This window comes from Haliotis asinina, chromosome 3 (genome assembly GCF_037392515.1).
Source record: "Haliotis asinina isolate JCU_RB_2024 chromosome 3, JCU_Hal_asi_v2, whole genome shotgun sequence".
NCBI classification, from domain to species: Eukaryota; Metazoa; Mollusca; class Gastropoda; order Lepetellida; family Haliotidae; genus Haliotis; species Haliotis asinina.
Window position 1 is genome coordinate 3,315,670 of NC_090282.1, and position 22,375 is coordinate 3,338,044.

Below are 22,375 nucleotides of genomic sequence, written 5' to 3' on the forward strand. Positions count from 1 at the left end.
CTCTTGAGCGTTACAATGATGGCTTGTTTTATCCTGGGATGGTGGCATGAGTTGTAATGGATGTACTTGTCTGTGTGTATGGGCTTGCGGTAGACAGCGTTCGTTTCCTGTATTTTGGAGGGACACACCCAGAAAGGGTAAGTGTTGACTTGCTTCTGTTTCCATGGTGACCTGGATTCTTTGGTTCTGCGCATTGATGTGATTGAGTAGTTCTGTGGGATCGTCCTGGGGGGCTATGATGGTGAATGTGTCATCCACTTTCCTATACCTGCAATGGGTTTTGAATGGTGCAGTTGAGAGGGCTCATTCTTCGAATGATGTCATAAATATTTCGGTGATGAGTGGTAATAGTGGTGATCCCATGGGTAGTCCATGTATTTGCTTGTAGATTTTGTCGTTAAAGGTAAAGCAAGAGGTGTCAAAGCAGCTTGCAGTGGGGTTGATGATGCTGTCTTTGGTGAGTGAGGTGTCTAGGTCATCAATTCTGGTCTGGAGCTTGTATCAGGGGATGTCTAGGGCCTCTTGTAGAGGGATGTTCGTGAAGAGATCAATGACATTGTACTATTTGTAGCTGACCATGGTGCCTGTGAAGTTGGATTCCTTTAATACTGTAAAATCATTATTATTCGGGGGGGTTAATTTTCGTGCTTTTCGCGCTAAAACATTATCTGCGAAAATAAAACCTCTGCGAATAATTATGATAAATTGTGAAAATAAAAACAAAGAGCTTTGAGTTTTAGTTTCGTATTGCTAGTAATTTGACTACAAGTACACTTCATTCATTCCTGACTCAGTGAAACAAAAAGATACATAAAAACAAATTAAAAGAATACTGGTACACGTGCACAGAGCTTTCTGATTAACTGATTGGCCGAACGCATCACGGGTCGAAGTCACATTTGGGTCAATGATTTCTTCCACAAATCTCAACATGGATTCTTCAGTGCTCCATTGCGTGTCTTAACGTAGTGGAAGGCCCATGTTTCCCCAACTAATTAGGCAGGTGACAGGAAGACAGCTAGGGTCAGTGTTTTCTTTACAGTGTACAGTTTCCTGAGTTATACTCTCATGATTTCTGTACTTTGACGATGCGCGAAAATTAAACCGCTTGAATTAGTCAGTTTTTCTCTTTCGGCGAAAATTAAGCTGCGCGAAAATGAATGATTTTACAGTAGATTGACAAATATTGAAGAGTCACTGATGTAGGATTTGCCATCTTTGCCTAAGGGGGCTAGGAGTCTGGAAAGGAATTGGACAATATTGTAGAAGACGGATCCTTTAGAGCAGACTAGTATTCTGGCTTTTGGGGGGTTCTTATGGATCTTGATTGTGGTTCTGGCACATGGGGCTTGTGAGTTGATGGGGTTGGTGTGGTTGAAGATGGTGTCATTAATCTCTCTTCTCTGGTAAAGGTCCATGAGTTTTTTCTTGTGTTGTCGCTCTAGTTTGGCTGTGGGGTCTTTCTGGATAGTTTGGTAGGTGGTGTTGTTAGAGGGTCTTGTTGACGAATTCCCTGAAGTCTGGGGTGTCCATGATGACGATAGCCTTACCTTTGCCAGCTTCTGTGATGGTAATATCATTGTCTTTGTGAAGTTTGTTGATGGCTTGTTTCTCTTTGTTGGTAAGGTTTTGGTGTGGTGGTGCTGCTGTCTTGATTGTTTCAATAATCTGATGGCGGAGGTAGTCAACATTACCGTTAGGTGCCAGCTGTTGAAGGCCACTTTCAATGCCGGTGATGAAGGCATCAGTGTTGATTTTGCTACTCACTGGGACATACTTCAGGCCTTTGGCAAGGAGGGACGTTTGTGCCGAGGTGAGGATCTTGTTACTCAGGTTGACGACTGTGTTATTGTTAGTGGTTCTGGGACTAGGTGCCTAGGCATCTTTTCGGACTGAGTGTTGTAGCTGAGAGAACTTATGGATGTGGGTGGCTTTGAACTTTTCGCTGAGTTGCCATCAGCTAGAGGCCTGGGTCTTGTGGTAGATGTCGGGTTTAAGGATGTCTTTGAGGTGAGATCTTGTGTTCTCAGTGTGCTGTTGAAGTAGGCCTTTTGTCTGTGTACATACTGGATGTAATGTCTCATTATTCGACCACTGGCATGGTGAAGGATGTTGTTGATAGCTGGGGAATGCTGGACAGGTGAGGACAATTTAAAACCTTTGGGAACAAGATTGCTGTCGCGACACTGAAGTAGGAACATCAGGTGGTTGCTGCCTATAGTCTTGTTGTACTTGCTGACAGTTCTTACTGCATCATACAACAGACACTGGCGGCAAAGGAAACTGCAAGAGGCCATAGACATCAGAAGAAGCCAACCAGATATCAACCGTGACCAAGGAACATCTCCCTAGCGCTTGGGACTTATTGATATTGGAATAATTCATTATCATTGCTGCCCACTTCATCCTTGTACCTACTGCCAATAAGGCCCACTCCCACTTGTCTCTTACTACTTGTTACATGCCGCCACTGTTACCACATCACCCATGCCTGGATTAACACTCCCTGGCTTCCCTTGTCCATTATACCCCACCCCATCTGGCTTCCTACTGTTTGTCTTACCAATCATGCTTGGGTAAACAACCCTCCTGGCATCCACTCCTGTCCATCCACCAATATACTACTGGCTTCCTTTGTCACACTGTTGTTGTTCCTACATGTCATTCAAAGACTTCAAAATGTGTTATGTAAGAAAATTAGGAAATTAGTTTTATTATGCACCAGATCATTTTTTCGCATGGACAACATAATTCCATTTCTAGACGTTTTAGAAAGGCATAAAAGGTTTTGAAAATTATGGTACGAAAACAGAAAATACTGAATTTTTGGATAACATTATGGTATATCTAACCGAAGGCTAAACACTGCGGGTCAACTAATACCTCAACATACTGCTTCAGCCCTACTAACCAGTACACCAAAGTGGTGGTCTATATAGTAATGAATAAGAGGCTATTCATGAATTCATTTCAAGAATTTAAAACAACAAACATTGCACGTAAATGCTAAACTTAAAACATATTGATATTTTCTATGCAGTTTATGGAATAACAGCATTACTGTAAGGAGCCTTGGCAAACAACCACAAGTTACCCTACTGCACTGTTTGAACATATTCCATTTTATGTATCTCACTCAGGTAAACAACAAACTTGTTCCTAGTAGATCTCCCATAAAAACATATAATTCTAGTGACAACAAATAATGAATTCAAGAGGAATATGTTCCATTCACCATATACATCAGTGAATCATATCTGGACTAATGTGCACATATGTGCATAATTAAGTTCTGCAAAACACATCCCCATGAAATGAGTCAGGTCACACTTGTTACCATGGAAACAAAAATCAAAGATTTAGAAAATTCCATACAGCAAAAGGTACAGGCTGACCACCTATTCTCGGTATCTCATCTGTTATCACTTACTGTATCTCGTCAATCTGTTGCCATGGACATGTAACTATGAATTGTGAACTATTTCAGGCATTATCCATTCCAAGTATCTAGCACAAGATATCTAGTGTAGATAGGTGGTCAAACATGTTAAACATTCTGTCCAAAGTAAAAATGCTGCAACATGATAAAAATTCAAAGTATGGAAAAGATTACTACATCTATGTATGTAACAAACTATGGTTCCTGTTTCATGTGTTCTGTAAATAAATCTGGGCCCCGTATCACAAAGCTCTCGCAAGCCTAAGATCTCGTAAGTTTTCTCGTAGCCATTCGCGCCTCCTATACTGTAACACAAGAGCTACGGATGCTACGAGAGAAGTTACGAGATCTTAGGCTTACGAGAGCTTTGTGAAACGGGGCCCAGTACAATGAAAACATGTTACATGAAACAGCAAGAGCTATATTCCCTCCAAACCCTGCCATAACAGGACATGAGTTTCAAACATTAGTACTAGTATAGGGAATTGGTTACAATTTCATGATTGATTATTGGTTCAGTACAACCCATCAAATATCGAAAATAATTGGTCAGTCTCATTTATCAAATTTTCTCGGGTTATGTCAGTTAATGCACAAAAAAAGAAGAAACACCATGTGTAGCTCTTTTTTCAAGTTTCACATTTTCAAAGGATGACTTGCATGTTAGGAAAATAAATTTCCTGGAGTCTTTAAGATAAATTTAAATCAAGACTTGGAATGAGGTTGTGGTGCTTATGAAATGCAGCTGACAAAACCAGCTTTGTAGAAAATATTGTTAATGCATAGAGGTGTTAAAAAAATCAGATTATGAGGAAAGATGATCAATTACTTGGTCATTTCGTCACTGCGACCCATTGTCAAGTTGTTCAATTAATCAGACCACCACTAGTTGATACTGTTTTCAAAGAAATTACATGTTCCAAAATTCCAAATCCATTGCCAAATACAGATAGTGATTTGCTCACAATGAAGGACATCCCAGACATCAGTCATAGGATTCAATCCCAGGAAGCAAGAAAACTACCCCACCACTCTCCCATACGTTTGCTGGTACAGCCAATTGGAGGAAACTGTCTTGACTAAAGCCTGAAACTAAGAAACCTGTGAAAATCCCACTCATTCTTCAAACTTGTTCAGAGTGACAGAATATCAATCAAACCTTACAAACGGACACAGTTCTCACACAGACTAACGACCTGTCATATATGGTTCCAGGAGACACCATTATATTTTGTTAACATATTGAGACAATACTGTATTTGCACTGCTTTTATACAAAGTCTTCAAGTTCAAGTGTGGGAGCATTGTTAAATTTCACAGTGTTTTTTTTTTCATCTTAAGGGTAAACATAAAGAGTCTCTTTGTGAAATAAATCCAGCTGAAACATTGTCACTATGATAAAATGGCTTGGTTGGGTTGTTACATGCAGCAATCAGCAATATTCCAGCTATATGTCAACGGCCTGCAAATAATGGAGTCTAGACCAGATCATCTAGTGATCAACTGCATGAGCACTAACCTATGCAAAATGTGATTCACATGTGTGTGTAGCAAGGAATGGGGTCATCACTTAGATGACATCATTACCATGGCAGCTTGATCACATAGTTAACCTCTTTAATGAGGTGAAGGTATTTGACCTTGATTGATATTTATCGCTCAAATTCCCCTTCATAAATATTTTCTCCCCTAAAAATAAAGTGATAACCACAACACTGCATCAAAATGGAGCTGACCATGTTCAAAACTGATTTGAGAAATGTGTCAGAGCCCTAACTGTAACAATAGTTTGAGACACATTTAACCGATTTATTGATATTTCAGTATATAAAACTACCGCCCTTCTTGTTACCAGATTCTTACTGTTTCATGAGCCTAATGACACATACCAGTACCTGTAACAATGGAAGCCAAACTTCATAAAGTTAAAAAGGGGTACACCAACCATTTCTGATGGCACTGTCTGTTTCAGTTACTCGTTGGATGTGATGTCTATCTCTGTCCAGTATTGATAGTCCCTCAATGTCAGTTTGAAGTGACTGACTCATAAGATTAGCTACAGCATTTGCTCCATGAGTGGTCACTTCCAAAGAAACCTCTGGCACTACAGCAGATCCTGGTCTTACTGAGAAAACTGTTGCCATTAAGGTAGATGAAACTGGTGTGGGGGATTCTTCAGGAACACTATCATAACTCTCACTAGAAGTACTGCATCTGCTTGCAACAGAGAAAAAGCTTTCTTCTGAGAGCGAGCCACCTGCCATCCTACACTGTGATGTTCTGGCACAAGGCTGTGAGTTAGGAGAATCAGTATCGTCAGCTCTACAGTTTGAAACATCTACACAATGGGTTGCCTGAACAGCTGTATGCCCATCTGAAAGACAACTCTCAGGCAATGCTTGTATTGTCACAATGCTCTCCTGCGTACCAGATCCTGAAGGCAATGTGAATGAAGTCGTACCAAATGTGATATCTGATGCTGTGCTGCACACATCTTCAGATCCTCCTGTGCAAGCACCAACACTTGCACCAGAAACAGAGGAAACAACTTCAGGCCTACTTCTATGACCCTGGCCTCTGCCATTTTGTTTGTAACGTGTTGACTGTTCACTTTGCATAAATGTATCAGTTATATTTTCCTTATCAAGACCAAGTCTTTTCATAATGCAACTTCTTTTTGAATTTGGCACATTCTTAGAGGGCAATGAATATGAGGAATGTTTTCCTTTCCCATGATCACTCTGATTGGTTCGATCCTTCAGTGAATTTGTTCTTGTTCCACTTCTTGTCACAACCATCATGAGTTTTAACACAACAAAACTGATACAACTACCAGCACTGTCCCAACCAACACTGCATTAACAACTTTGCCCTACACCATCTAGCTGTGACATAATAGCTTGGACTATCAATCACATGGGAGTGTCAAGACAATTACTTTATGCAACAAGCCTTGAGCTCAGGTTATGTAATGCTGTGTCATGGGATACATGGTTGCCATGGAGACTCCTTTTCCTCATATACTGTGTCCCAACAAATACACTACTCACATCAATATTCAGCAAATACACCTTATGAGCTTTAGATGACTGTTTCTAAATGACTGTCCTATCATGAATAAGGTGCAGTGACCAACAACTTTTCGGCAAAGTTTTCTCATGTATTTTTTTCAAAATAAAACCATTGGTCAAATACCTGGGGAAACCAATACCTCACCTGTTTGAAACATCACCACAATCTCAGTATTGCTTACACTGACTTTGAACACAAATGTCAATATTACTTTTCAACAGCTGGACCACCATCAATTTACACATTCCAAACTCAGGTTCCACTTAAACAGAGCATGATTACACAATGCCATTTAGAAAGTGGTCAAATGCAACATATGTCATATTTGGGATTTCACTTTCTCAGTAAAGCACAAATTCTAGTACTTTTTTGGTCGAGTCCCACCCGCACCCTCAGAGTCAGGCACCTAATCGCCAGCACACAAAGTCAGCTGCCTACCCCGCTCAGCCACCGCGACTTCCACGGAAAAAGTACTAGAATTTGTACTTTACTGAGAAAGTGAAATCTCAAATATGACATGTTGCGTTAAACAGAGCATGTAACACACCGATACATTCCCCTTTCATACTTGTGACAATATTACAAATTTTTTTAGCCATATCCATCTCTGTCCTTGTCTTCAAAATGCTGCTGACTAGTTCACTTATTTTCAGCTCTATGCCGAGTTGAATACATGCAGGTTTAATCTAAATGGGGAACGTGTGGAGCAAACACCTTGTGTGCAGCATTTCAATTCTGACAGTTTAATGTGGTCATGAAGCAGGCCACTTTTGGTAAGTCAAAGAGTTTAATATAATGTCAACAATCAACCATATGACTAAACATAACCACTCAATTCTCAAACCAAGCATAGGCTCAAAACAAGATGTGCTTTCAAAGCTTTTATGATGATGTATTGACATTATTATCAGCTTTGCTTCAGCAGGTGAACATTCATAAGTGTCAAAGTTCACTTGTTAATGCCTTAGAATGCAATACAAAAATCATAAAAATGAAAATAGCATACACAACACCAACCCCCTCCCTCCCCTTCCCAATGAAAAGGCCCTCTGAATAACAAAAGATTCCAGAGCAGTTCAGAACATGCCTGATGTGCATACAAAGTTTCACAAAATAGTTTCAGAGTATGCACAGAAAAGGTATTCACACCCTGACATGAACCGCTAAAATACAGAGTTTCAGAAAAGTAAAATTCACCAGTTCACACCATGCCTCATGTTGATACAAGTTTGATGATGAATTAAAGGTTTTATGATGTTCCTGAAGACTAGTCAGCTTACTGATTCAGGAAAAACAAGGTGCTCAAGTTATTTGTTTTTATCAAAGTAACACTTTTGACTAAATGTTTGTTGGACCTTTTTAGCATGATGACTAATGTGATGACAGGTTTTCTCAGTAACTGAAAAAACACTGACAAGAAGCAGACAATTTGTTATGAAGTGTAATAAATACACGCCATCTGATAATATCAACAAGTTGCTGTCATGGCAACAGCAGATCCATGGGTGTGGCAAATTAATGCCCATCTGATGGTCTCATGGGACATGCAAACAAAACCATCAAATTCAATTCCTTACAATCATGCACTTTAGGACAGGGTTTGTCAATTTTCAAATCATATTTGAGACATGAAATGAATGTGGTTTTAAAAGAGAGTAAACATTGGAAATATGACCAAACTGACAGGTGCATATTGTTCACTTCTTGTTCTGGTATAAATTCCACTCTAAGACATGAAATTTGACTGAAAACATATCTTCAGGACAAATCTTTCAAAACATGTTTAATTTGTCCAGGGTTAAAAAGAGGCATAAGAGTCACGGGAGTAAAGACCTTATTCAAACTTTCACTAATATACTAACTGAGAGACCCCTGAAGGTTGCGGGGTAGAATAGGCCCTCAGAAACCAATGCTTGCCATAAAAGGCGACTATGCTTGTCATAAGAAGCGACAAACGGGATTGGGTAGTCTGGCTCGCTGTCTTGGTTGACACTTCACCGGTTCCTGATTGCACAGATCGATGTTCATGCTGTTGATCACTTGATTGTCTTTTCCAGACTCGATTGTTTACAGACCGCCACCATATAGCTGGAATATTGCTGAGTGTGGCGTAAAACTTAACTCGCTCGCTCACTAACTGAGATGTTAATTCACTTTCATCACGTCAGTAAAAACAACCTTCATATTACTGAGCATCTACAACCAACTACCATTCAGTTAAACTATTCAAATTTCTGCAAACTAATCTCCAATACAATCATTATCATATTATAAAAATAATGAACCATTTGTAGTGCATAATATTTATTTACATCATATTTACACTAACTCCAAAGAAGGTCTTTGAATGGCATGCTAAAGAGTTTTCCTGGCAATGTTTTCCCATATTAAGTCATGGGTACATAATCTGTCCTCACACAAGCCATGAAGTAGGTGTACTCACATGTCCCAAGTCCCGCAGAGGTTGGGGGAGCATCTGTCTGTGGTCTCACTTGAGGGGGGCTTGTGCCCGGACCACCTGGATATCTTCTTCGATGCAGGTTGGAAGAAAATATTTGCCTGTTGACAATAAGTGTTACTCTTCAACCTTTTAATGTGCAACTTTTTAAAACAAAATAAGGTAATACAAAGGCGATATCTCTCAATATCAAAACTAAAATTTCAATATCATATATTATATATGCAAGTAAAAATAGTTTCTGGGAAGTGGAATGACTATGGTCAAAGTATCATCACATGTGCTAAACTTCGTCTAACCAATAGCATGATCAGACAGATTAAAAGCATGTGAAACATGGTCTTCCCTAGTTGTCTATTGTTTATAAAAAGTAGACTCCCCATTCCGATTTTGACCATTGCCATGATTAAAATACTTGTGATGCACAAGGCTCTACTGTGCTGTATGTATCACATTATAATCTATGATGTTAAATTTGAATTGAGAAGTACATTCTAGACAGACCACAACATTTGGTTATCAAAATATTCATAGCCCTTTGATTTAGATGTAAGCGCTTTCACTGTTTAATTTTGACTTTCAAATTTGCAATCACTGGCATTGCATCCTTTGGGAAGTTTTATGTTCAAGGAATTATTCAGGAGTGAATATGACTTTCCATTGGTCCTAGCAATATCTGAGCAATATGGTTGAACATGGGACACCAGTAATAGGCTTCACATATTGTACCACATGGGAAATCAAACCTGTATCTTTGGCTTGACAAGCAAATGCCCTTACCGCTAAACTACACCACTGCCCTTCATGGTCTAATCAACATCTAAACATGCATGTTCTTAATACAGGGCTGTAACGACGCATCAGACTATCAATGGGTTACAATTGTTGAGTCTTCGGTAGCAACTAATCGATGGGAGAAGAGAAAAAACATTGATGCATCACTAGTATGTGACCAATGATAGTTTATTAACAGACTTCCATTGATAAATATGCAGTACAAAAAAAAAAGAACCAGGTAGTACCAGATTTGTTCACTTTGAGTCCATGTTTAAGTTCTTTAACTCTTAAACAAACTTGATCTGGGTTTCAAGTGATGAAAAGGGACTGATACCAGTTCAGGTTTTTTGTTTTTTTTGTTGTTATATACACTATACATTCATTTGGGAAATGACTTCAAATGATAGAGCTCAAGGAGAAAAAATACTATTGAAATATGAAATTGCATGTAGCATTGTGATTTATCCAATGATTCTTTACATACCATGACTTCTCTGATGCAATAAAACCATTAATACTACCACACAAGTTTCACAGGTGATAAAAATGAGTGAGTTTACTCTAATGCCATTTTTAGCAATATTCCAGCAACATTACAGCCAGGAACACTGTCAAAAATGAGGTAACACAGACCCTGTAGTGTAATATATGATCAGTGTTCAAATCAAACATGTAACAGTCCTAATACTATATAGATGGAATGAATAGTAAACCTGAAGGGGTAGTGCTTGAAGCTGGGGTGATGTTTTAATGGAATGCATGCATAAATCCAGCAAAGTATTGACAACTGCTTCTATTGCCCTAAAACATTGCTTGACAGATGCTGGTATGACCACAGTGATGCGATTGCTATCATCCCAAAGCTCACAGATTCCTGGTACATCAGTGTTTGAAGTTGACATATGGTTATATGCAGTACAGTGTGTGAAATAGAATCTGTGAAGAATCTTCATGCTTGAACTCTGATAAAAGCTCAGACTTGAAAAGACAGAAACACCCCCTGTAAATCAGTAATCATTGAAACCTGCATTCTAAGAACGGGATCTGTCTCATCATTTAGGAGTTTTTGATCGTTTACTTTATAATACTGTTGAATAGCGTCGACATTAAATCACAATTAACATGCATTTGGATGTGACTGAAATACATCTATACCTGAATGTATACATCTATACTCCTTAACAAGTATGTGATGTTTCGCTATTTCAACAAAATGGTGTTATGTCAATCATGTCATGTTCTTGCATTCAGAGTTTTGCAACTGTAATGTGCACACTATGCCTGGAGGTTCTTCCTGTGAAATTGCAGTTCAAACAATTCACTACTTCCCCCCCAGCACTGGCTGAAAAAAGTGGTTTCACCAGCTGTGCTGCGCTGTGCCCACAGTGCATGCGCAGTGATTAGGTTCACGCGGTTTCAACACAGCAAATGATGCGTGCAAGGATTATTGCTACAGTTGAAGTTGGAGGACAGAGATGTTTCTTGTGATTACTAGCACCTTGGGTCATCAGTAATTAACATACATTGGTCCCATACATGCAGATTTGCAAACCAAGTTTTCAAGAAAGTGTAGCACAAAAATTATACTAATTTCATTGTTAAAAATGGCTCAACTTGAAAACTGAAATGTTTTAAAACATGTCTGTGGAAACAGAGAAAGATATGTTGATTGTGACACGCTGTCTTTGTCACTACGTGTCTGCCTGCCTGTCTGCTAATGACCTCAAACTTTGAAAAGACATTGATGATTAGCTACCTGTCGCACCTGTACACTTTATCATGTCATTGTATAAGTCATCACTTAAAATCATGAAAGATAACAACAGTGAAAACACGCTTTAATGCCCTTTCCCAAACAAATCAAGTGTGCCATAAGGGCATGCTCTTAAGAATTTAACCATGCCATTTCAATTTTAGCTGTGCCATCATCTTGATGACACTATTTATTTCTAACCCTGTACAAGATGCAACATTTCAATATGGATTCTTATACTTTTATCATTCTTGCTAGACAACTGTATATGAATCCAACCTGAAAAGTTGCATCATATACAATAAAAGAAGTTGTTATCCATGTAAAAAAATCTTACTTTCTCAAAACCCACTATACTCTGAAATGCCAGTCAAACAGATCATCTTTATTTACACACATTACACCCTCTGCATATCAACAAATGGACCAGCCAATGAAAAGTCTTTGTTACACTTGAGTGCACACCCAACCACTCTGACCAGGTTCAGTGGCCCAGGTGCTTTGTTTCGAGGAAAGAAAACCCAAGTACAAAATATTGCACTTTTGATTCGCCATTGTGTGCTTTTAATTTTGTTTATTTTTTTTCACAATCAACAATGTACATTTTATGTCATGAATAAGTGATAACTGTGCTGTAATTGTTTGGTTTTTTTTGGTTGCATGAGACCTATATACTTCATATATATTTTCCACCTCAATTGAGTAAGTAAGTGATTTTTGACATGAGGAATATTTCATGAGGAATAACTGGCCGCTACATAACAGGACAAGTATAACTACTGGTGATAAATTCAATCACTTTTGTTGTAAAATCCTGAGATGTTTAAGGCTGCATTTATATGCATGCTAATACATAACACAACTAATGACAAATTAAAGAAAAAAGGGAAATACCTGTAAAGTTCCCTAATTTTTATCTGCACAGGCATTGTGCAGCCTTTCTGTACAAGTTGTAGTGCTCTCTGGAGAAGTTCTTGTTTGCGGCCGCTTTTGTTCCTCCCTGCAAAGCCCAAAAGGACTTGCAGTTCGGACACCCGAAAGCTCATTATCATGTGCTGAAAAATAACAAGAAGGTAAATAACGGTGGGAAACAGCTTAATGTTTTTCAATTCTGTTTCATACAAGGCTTTATATATATGCAACATCATTGGGAACACAAAACAGACAACCTAGATGCACAATCATTACACAAACTGCATATGTAATCCAACTAAAACCTTGCCAAAGTGAGAATAACTTTTGATCATGTATGATTAATGCATTCTCCATTTGTCATTATTGATGACTTAGTTTATAGCATTAGCAATCTGTTTCAAGAATGTAAATGGCCTGAGGTCCATGAAGATGTAAACAATGTCAGCAAAATTTAATTAAAAAAAAAGAACACACACACATTTCATACCAGCCTTTCTGCTAGAATTCTAGTTACCAAAATTGGTTGATTCCTAATAACGGTTTTTCAAAGCAAAATAATCTCAAAATACCTTTATGTTCACGTGTCAACTACACAGCTAAAATCCAAACATAGATAATACAAACCCTTAACGTGGCTAGTTGGATGAGCAAAATGTTACTGAAAGCTTTGAGAATCAAAATAATAAATTGTAAATTTACAAGACAGCATGTCTCGGTTGACAGTTTTCTGATTTGCTCAAATAATAGATTTTTAGGTCAAGAATGATTGCCTTGTTCATGCTATGGTCTTTTCAACGTATTCTTTCATCCACTGACAACGTATTAAACTAAATGCACTTGAGCTTAACTTTGTTTACGATGATTTTCATCACGGTAAGAGCAAACTTCCCAACTATGTGTGTACAACATTTCACATCTGGCATGATTGACTGAATCACAAATATGATACATGGGTAAAGTAAAAAGTATAATACATTTTTACAAATTTGGGGGAAACTATATCTGATGAAAGTTGACTTAGTGATAGTTGACATGTCCTTCACCTGTTAAAAAATATGAGATAAATGAATGTGGCTTCTATAATTACATTCCATCATTACAAAATAATCCTTCTTTAGTAAACTTAAGGTGAACAAAATGTTTCTTTCAACTTCTGTAAAATGAATGTTTCTAATATTTTCTTCCCAAGCAGATTTCTACCAGGCAATGACAATGTGTGCATCATTTTCAGAATAGTGATTCAGAGAATCAATAAGGCAGTTTAAATGCCTATGCTTCTGGGAATGCCAAATACAATTGTTTGTAATGGAATTGTAAGCAAATGTAAATACAGGAACTGCATGTTGAGAACTCGATTTATCAACAAAGTTACTTTCTATGAACTGATTCTGTTCATTTCAATACCTGACAATGAGATCACTTTGAAGTATCAGCATGAGAAGGGCTTGCCTCACATGTCAACTGCTACAATCAACAAGGAAGCCTCAGGTGGTGATAAGAGTGTCAGTGTCAAACGACACTACTTAAACGTCTGGTATAAACAGAAACGGGTTCCACATTTTGGTGAAACAACCTCTAAAGTGCATTTTGACAAGGAAGCCTGGCCAGCCACGGTCAACAGGCAAAGCCGACATGGTGGTCAGAAATGAAAACATTGTTTAGATGGAGTGAAAGAAGACGTGTAATTTTACTCTGTATTGAATGGAGAGTTTCTAAAAACCTATAAAAATACTAATGGAGGCCTATGTGGTAAGTCTGGATAATTTTTAATCTATTCTTCTGGGTTACATTAGGACATTTTGCGATTGAAAATTTTCACACGAACCTTGAGGTCTGCGGAGTCCGCCATTTCCGTTCTTTAGGAGTCATGCGCAATAGCTCATGACTCGTTTTCATCAATATAGCCTCGTTCCCAGTTGGAGAAAATGGCGACCTCCAGTGGTAAGTGTCCTCTACATGTCTTTGCAAAAGTGATAATTTGAAGTTCGCTCGTGGTGGTGTGTTAGCAGCATCAGTTTCGACATCAGTTTCATTGTACAAGAATTTAAGGAAGTTTTGAATTGAGCGACAAACTAACAAGTGTTTTCGAAGAAGTTATGTAACGTACATTCTTTACCTGCTGATACACCCCAGTTTTCGTGCACGTAGCCCCATTATATCAATGACTTTTGAATTAATATGGCGCACCTCCTTTCCTCTTTTGCTTCTGACACTTGAGATGGAATAGGAAATAAATCTCACCCCATCTGATAAGACTAATTTCAAAGGAATCTGAAATCTATGCTGTTCTGAATGTTTAATTTCATATTTTTGTGTACTTATTCGGTGCCTGAGTCTGAGAGTGTAGCCTGTAAGTTCTCGTCCCAGATGGGGCTACATCGAACAAAAATACTAGAATGTAGATGTGAAGTGTGATCCATTTGACGTGTTGCCAGTGGACGTTTCTGTGGGATTACACTGTTGCCCTGTTGGGATTACACTGTTTGCGAAATGTTGTCCTTAGTAACTTTCTTTGACATAAGTCTCTTACCCTTAAGCATGTTAAGATTGTAATATGTTGTGGACTGTTGTTTGAAATACGTCAGTGTATTTTGTAATGTTTGCAAGGTATATGTTTGTTTGCTGCTTAACATTCCAGTAAACAGTACTCCAGCTATTGCTACAAGGCAGTGGTTTGTACATAATTATGTCTGGACCAGTCAGTCCAATGATCAACAGCATGAGCAACTGCCAGCGTAGTTGGGATACAATGACCACTTAATCCTGTCAGCTGCCTCCACAGTCAATCAAATGATCAACAGCATAAGCAACTGTCAACGTAGTTGGGATACAATGACCACCTAATCCTGTCAGTTGCCTCCTCAGTCAGTCAAATGATCAACAGCATAAGCAACTGTCAGCGTAGTTGGGATACAATGACCACCTAATCCTGTCAGTTGCCTCCTCAGTCAGTCCAATGATCAACAGCATGAGCAACTGTCAGCGTAGTTGGGATACAATGACCACTTAATCCTGTCAGCTGCCTCCTCAGTCAATCAAATGATCAACAGCATAAGCAACTGTCAGTGTAGTTGGGATACAATGACCACCTAATCCTGTCAGTTGCCTCTTTCCAAAAGTTGGCCTTGGCTGAATCAGTGAATGCTGTTTTTTACACGGGTCTCCACAGGTCATACAATATGTATAAAGTAATGTTTTGAGGAACTCAGCTAAGAGTAACAAAATGTAACATAACACTGTATTTAGTGTTTTAAACTGGATCTATTTTTCCCATGCACTATTTAGATCATATCTATGTTGTTTTGTTTTTAATAACAAATATTTTGTAATGCATACATTGAGGACATTGTTTCAGGCTTATCTTTATATCAAATGATTTTCTGTTTGTCAGTAACATTCGCCAATTACAGCTTGCCTTTCATAGTTAAAAGATTAGAGTTTAGAACTGATTTATATTGGAAACTTTATGATCCTGTTAGATGATTCAGTTTGATCTCATTATAATAAAACTTCATTTCAGAGATCATATCCATCAGTTTAGACTTGATATGTCAGTTCATGATATTAAGTTACCCTTCTAAATGGATGTTTCTGTTGAGCTAGTCCCATATTTCAGTTTGCATATTTTAAGCCAATTCTCTCGAATATATCCCAAGATTCCCACCTGCAAATTATATGGTTTGGTCTGTAATCATGGTAATGCCCATCCTGTATAGTTTGTCAGCATCATTAATGCAAGTGTTTTCATGTGGCTGCGGTCTGCTTGCATTCACTGTGCCATGAAGAAAGTGACGTATTCTTCAGTGATAATCATTCAGTGAAACATCAAAAAATACATACTTACAACACTGACCACTGACCACATAGACTGACCACTTATGTGCCTGTCTTGGATATCTTCCATTTTTCAATCTCATTTTGATGGGAGCTTATCTGTATCTCGCGAAAATACATGTGTTTGTTTGAGCAGAGGGTCTGGAAATAGTCCTTTTTTGGTGAGTCCAAAGATAACAATTTGTATTCATTCATACTGAGACTTATTTGCAACAATCCTAATAAAATTATAGTATTTTTGTGTATTTGATAGCTGAATACCTTTATTTGACAGATGTATATTATCTGTGGCATGTACACTTGTACATGTAGATAATGTGCAAACACACTGCACATAAGTGTGCGAGTGCGTGCATGGGTGCGTGCATGCACACTCTTACGGCTAGTAGAAGACCCCACAGAGACTGACTAGAAATCTGGTACATGCAAACATGTCAGCTGACTACTGCTGGAACATAAAGTGGACAGTTTACAGGGCTGTTCTACTTCAATCCTTGGTAATAACTTACTAAATGACATAATGACAAGAACACATACAGAACGGGAAGTGATCAGGGAGTATCATCATGATCGTGATATCAACATTTGAATCAAAAGCCCTTGGGAAATAATTTTTATATGTGGAAAATCTTAAGAAAATGTGAGGTGTAATCGGAAACAACCTGACTAGGGTTTATGAAAATGGTGTTCCGTGTGCCTGCAGTCAAGACAGGAACCTACATCACAGCTGAGCTCTCAGCTTATCAGCTGCCTTGTGCCGATATGGATATTGTGTGTTTAACTTCTATACTCTTTGTTTTTCAATGAGCCGTTGCCTTCAGTGTCTTTATAGTTGTTGCTGGTCCATGAAAACCAAGGATTTGACATCAGTATCTTCAAGGTTTGAACCTGTTCAGTATTTTCTGTCTTGTACTTGCTTCCTTTTCCAGGTGAAAGTGATAGAAGCTATAAAGCAGATATTATTTGTGTTTCAGTTTTGCGACTTTCGGGTCTGTTTTCTCCGACGTTTGGGTCCCTCGTGAGTCGGCAGTCCCCAGCACTAGCTGTTCAGTGTCGCAGTCTCTTCACAGACAGCAAAGAGGATGACAAGACAAGTATCAGGTGCTCACCACGTTTTCAATCATGCATGTATATTTTTGTTTATAAACTGTATTCCAGAGTTTTGTAATGTGGAAAAAATACAGTTTTTGTTTAATGTTCAATGTTAGACAGAAGTCAAGCAATAACAAGAATGACAAATAACAAGTCCAGACATGTTTCCAGTGAGAAAGATGTATGTCAACATAACTCAATACCAAAGTAACCTACCTGTGTGTCCCCCCCCCCCATTAGAGATGTCACACATAACAGCCTGTTAGTTGCCTAGTTTCTTCCAGTGATGGGTATAAGGTGAAATGTCAAAACTGTCAGTGTCAAATGAAATCAACTATTTCACATTTCAGCATTGTTCCAAATAGAGGGCAGAGCACAAACCAAGGAATTGTGCCAAAGAAGACATATTCCCCTTTTCAGAACACAAGCAATAAGGCGGAATATGCACTGGCCAGGGTGGATGACCTCTTAAACTGGGCCCGAAAGGTCAGCTTCAAACCGAATTCATTAATTGTAGATTGCTTGTCAGACTAAATAAGGTCACTTACACTGATAAGACAGGACTATGTTCATTGATCACATCATTTTTATCTCACAGAATTTAGGGAAGGTCTCATCAGATATTGTTCTTTTTTTGAGACAACAAAAATATGGTGTTACTTGCAAATACAAAGTGTGTCTCTATCAACTGAATGAAAGTTCAGTACTCACTGATAGTGTGTGTGTCCTTCAAGGAGGTTAGAATCCTGTAGGGCACTCAACCCCAAAAGTACTAGAATTTGTCCTTTACTAAGAATGTGTAATGTTACTTCAAGGATTCTGTCCTTGCCACTGATTTGTCTTGTCTTTTGAAGCAGGATGGCAGAGAATATCAACTGGAAATATGTCTTTTCAACAAAGTCAGTGACAAAATAAACATTTCTGATCTCCATTGACCGTGAATTAAGTATGGGACAGAAGTATGGCAACTATGAAGCTTGCTGTGTAATGATGTACATTGTCGTGACAGAGCTCCCTGTGGCCCCTGACATTTGGCTTGGCCTGCTGTGCTGTGGAGATGATGCATTTTGCTGCCCCCAGATACGACATGGACAGGTTTGGGGTTGTGTTTCGGGCCAGTCCTCGACAGGCTGATCTCATCATTGTTGCAGGAACACTCACGAACAAGATGGCGCCAGCTCTGAGAAAAGTAAGAATGAAGAAAGCTTAGATTGGATCAAGCTTGTCTCCATGTATTTGAATAACTTTGTGAATATAAATTCCTATGAATGAGATGAACATGTCTGAGTGAGCTTCTTGCACTTCAGCTTTACAAGTGTTTCATTATCATTGACTGAAGTATTTTATTCATTAGGGTACTGTCTAGCTTCTAAGTGTACTAAAGCTTGATTATAGATGATAGCAGAGACCTGAACCTGACCTAACTTATTGCAGGTGACCTGTACCTGAGTGTACATGTTGTTGGTGACCCGCACCTGAGTTGACATATTACTGGTGACCTGTACCTGACTTAACATGTTGCTGGTGACCTGCAGCTGACTTTACATGTTGCAAGTGACCTGGTCCTGAACACAGGCAAACTGCTGTGCAATGGGGTTGCGCACACGGGCACTCATGTCATTGTGAAGATTAAAGATGTTTTTCAGATGTGAAAATTTTGAGATGACTTGACACCCCTGAGACCCCTGACTTGAAACGTACAATATATTTGGACAAGGCCGGACACTTTGGTGTACCCCACCTGCCTGCTTTGCCAATCGCTATGCTACCATCGCATGCAATCAATTAAAACTTCATCTACACACAGTCATGAGTGATTGGCCTATCGATCACCACTCATGACACCTACCAGTTATTTCTACAAGTCGATTGAAAGCCGATTTTGACCCTCAACTAAATCACACAAATGGCGGACGATAGCAAGGACATAAGGCTGCATAAAGGGGGTGTGGTCAAACCTGACTTTGCATGTTGCTGGTGACCTGCACCTGACTTTACATGTTACTGGTGACCTGCACCTGACTTTGCATGTTGCTGGTGACCTGCACCTGAGTTTACATGTTGCTGGTGACCTACACCTGAGTTTGCATGTTGCTGGTGACCTGCACCTGACTTTACATGTTGCTGGTGACCTGCACCTGACTTTGCATGTTGCTGGTGACCTGCACCTGAGTTTACATGTTGCTGGTGACCTACACCTGAGTTTACATGTTGCTGGTGACCTGCACCTGACTTTACATGTTGCTGGTGACCTGCACCTGACTTAATATGTTGCTGGTGACCTGCACCTGACTTGATATGTTGCTGGTGACCTGCACCTGAGTTTACATGTTGCTGGTGACCAGCACCTGAGTTGACATGTTGCTGGTGACCTGCACCTGAGTTGACATGTTGCTGGTGACCTGCACCTGAGTTTACATGTTGAGATGAACTGCACATGACATGTTGCAGGTTTACGACCAGATGCCTGAGCCAAGGTGGGTGATCTCTATGGGCAGCTGTGCCAACGGTGGAGGCTACTACCACTACTCCTATGCAGTAGTTCGAGGCTGTGACAGGGTTATTCCTGTGGACATATATGTTCCAGGTAGGTTGGAGGCTACTACCACTACTCCTATGCAGTAGTCTGAGGCTGTGACAGGGTTATTCCTGTGGACATATATGTTCCAGGTAGGTTGGAGGCTACTACCACTACTCCTATGCAGTAGTCTGAGGCTGTGACAGGGTTATTCCTGTGGACATATATGTTCCAGGTAGGTTGGAGGCTACTACCACTACTCCTATGCAGTAGTTCGAGGCTGTGACAGGGTTATTCCTGTGGACATATATGTTCCAGGTAGGTTGGAGGCTACTACCACTACTCCTATGCAGTAGTCTGAGGCTGTGACAGGGTTATTCCTGTGGACATATATGTTCCAGGTAGGTTGGAGGCTACTACCACTACTCCTATGCAGTAGTCTGAGGCTGTGACAGGGTTATTCCTGTGGACATATATGTTCCAGGTAGGTTGGAGGCTACTACCACTACTCCTATGCAGTAGTTCGAGGCTGTGACAGGGTTATTCCTGTGGACATATATGTTCCAGGTAGGTTGGAGGCTACTACCACTACTCCTATGCAGTAGTTCGAGGCTGTGACAGGGTTATTCCTGTGGACATATATGTTCCAGGTAGGTTGGAGGCTACTACCACTACTCCTATGCAGTAGTTCGAGGCTGTGACAGGGTTATTCCTGTGGACATATATGTTCCAGGTAGGTTGGAGGCTACTACCACTACTCCTATGCAGTAGTCTGAGGCTGTGACAGGGTTATTCCTGTGGACATATATGTTCCAGGTAGGTTGGAGGCTACTACCACTACTCCTATGCAGTAGTTCGAGGCTGTGACAGGGTTATTCCTGTGGACATATATGTTCCAGGTAGGTTGGAGGCTAATACCACTACTCCTATGCAGTAGTTCGAGGCTGTGACAGGGTTATTCCTGTGGACATATATGTTCCAGGTAGGTTTGCAAACGTCATTTGTATCTTCCTTTTGTAGAAGATCACAGATGACATCCTTGAACACCGGCTAGGACACCATGTCCCTTTGTGTGCCCATGTCATACATTGTTAAACAGAGACAGGAAAGAGTTTATACTGCAGTAACATAGTATTGAATTTGATTCCTTCTTTACTGATCAGGAATATTTTAGGGGACACTTTCTTTGTAAATATTCATGATCCCTAATGTTTTACTAATTTAACATAGTTCACAAAAACACTTTCATTTGATTAGTAATACATGACACTGACACCATAGAACAGTAGGGGATATTCCAGTTTGTGAGCATACTACTAGCTAGTGCCAGTACATATGAGAAAATGTAACATGTGTCCATACAGATGAAACATTTCCAGTTATCACATTTTCACTTAATTTCTCTTCATCATCTGTTTGCTTCTTGGCTTCATCATTTACATTTTATCAGTCTTATAAATCTGATATCCCCAACTGTTTTCGAATGGTATATGTTGAGCAGTTATTTTGTGTGCTGCTGTATTTTTACAGGCATTCATTTGTTTGTTTTATTCAAAACAAAATGGCACATCTATCTCCCCATCCATAATGTTACCTGAGGTGGTAAATGGAGGAAGGGAAATAACTCTTTGACAGACTCGGCATGTCTTGTCAAGTCACTTTTCAAGCAACATAGCTTTCATTGATGTTGCTTTTACTACCAGTATATTAGAACTGAGCTTAATGGTTAACGTTCAGGCCAGACTCACAGTGTAGTCTTAGTGAAAGTTACAAGTTGGAATTAGACATTTCAAATTCAAGTTTAAGTAATTGTGACAAACATTTTGTTTTAGAGAGGTGATGTGTATTTCATTGATAACTATCTCAGAAGGAACAGGTTATAACGATCAATAATAATGATTTTCCATAATGCATTTAATTCAAAATTTACTGGCATTTGAGCAAATAAGAATATCAAAACCTCAAATTTGTCCTACACAGGCATTTAGTTTTGGATCCTCAATATTTAACTGAATATTCCTGAATGAAACCAACTTCAATTATCCAGGGCGTTACACCTTCAAGCCCCTATAACAATAGCATTTGGTAAATTCAGGTAAGTCAGTCCTATACCACTAACAAGATGTGACATGATGAGCAGGTGACTCCTCCTTTTGCCAGGTTGCCCCCCGACGGCAGAAGCCTTGTTATATGGAATTCTTCAGCTGCAGAAGAAAATAAAGAAGATGAAGTCCGTACAGATGTGGTACCGGAAGTAGTGGGCCGAGTATCCTGTACATAGACTACTTGAGTTATTTGTACATATTTGTTGTGTTAGTGCAAACAGTAGCACACAAGGAGGGCTGCCACTTTTGACCAGTGTGGTGCATGAGGAAGCCTCCTGGAAATTACCCAGGATATGAAAGTTCAAGAAGATTTCTCATGTTTCAGATACAAATCTTCAGTGCTACAGTGGACTTGTTTTGAAAAATGACAATTAAAGAGAAACGGTGAAATAAAAAAATTTCCAATAATGTT

The 22,375-nt window shown here is 39.3% G+C and overlaps 2 protein-coding genes across 3 annotated transcripts in view; one reads left to right on the plus strand and one right to left on the minus strand.

Moving 5' to 3' along the window:
- The window catches only part of LOC137277311 (E3 SUMO-protein ligase PIAS2-like), a 41,530-nt gene extending 27,264 nt beyond the window's left edge, over positions 1-14,266 (minus strand). For both annotated transcript variants that reach the window (XM_067808981.1, XM_067808980.1), the window contains exons 1-3: positions 14,240-14,266; positions 12,394-12,554; positions 8,955-9,070 (exon numbers count right to left, since the gene is read on the minus strand). In XM_067808981.1, coding sequence (XP_067665082.1) covers positions 8,955-9,070; positions 12,394-12,554; positions 14,240-14,263 — 301 coding nt within the window. In that variant the 5' untranslated portion in view covers positions 14,264-14,266. The remainder of the gene's footprint in view (positions 1-8,954; positions 9,071-12,393; positions 12,555-14,239) is intronic.
- Positions 14,267-14,302: 36 nt separating this feature from the next.
- On the plus strand, positions 14,303-22,375 carry LOC137277313 (NADH-quinone oxidoreductase subunit B-like). Its single transcript, XM_067808982.1, has 6 exons — positions 14,303-14,355; positions 17,223-17,349; positions 17,691-17,826; positions 18,350-18,529; positions 19,792-19,927; positions 22,019-22,375. The coding sequence occupies exons 1-6, from the start codon at positions 14,340-14,342 to the stop codon at positions 22,114-22,116; spliced, it is 693 nt and encodes a 230-aa protein (XP_067665083.1). The 5' UTR covers positions 14,303-14,339; the 3' UTR covers positions 22,117-22,375.

What these genes read in the sequence shown, in the direction of transcription:
- LOC137277313 (XM_067808982.1), top strand. An exon ending in GATGACAAGACAAGTATCAG is followed by an intron (nt 17,350 to 17,690) that starts GTGCTCACCACG and finishes TTCACATTTCAG; the next exon opens with CATTGTTCCAAATAGAGGGC. An exon ending in TGGCGCCAGCTCTGAGAAAA is followed by an intron (nt 18,530 to 19,791) that starts GTAAGAATGAAG and finishes GACATGTTGCAG; the next exon opens with GTTTACGACCAGATGCCTGA.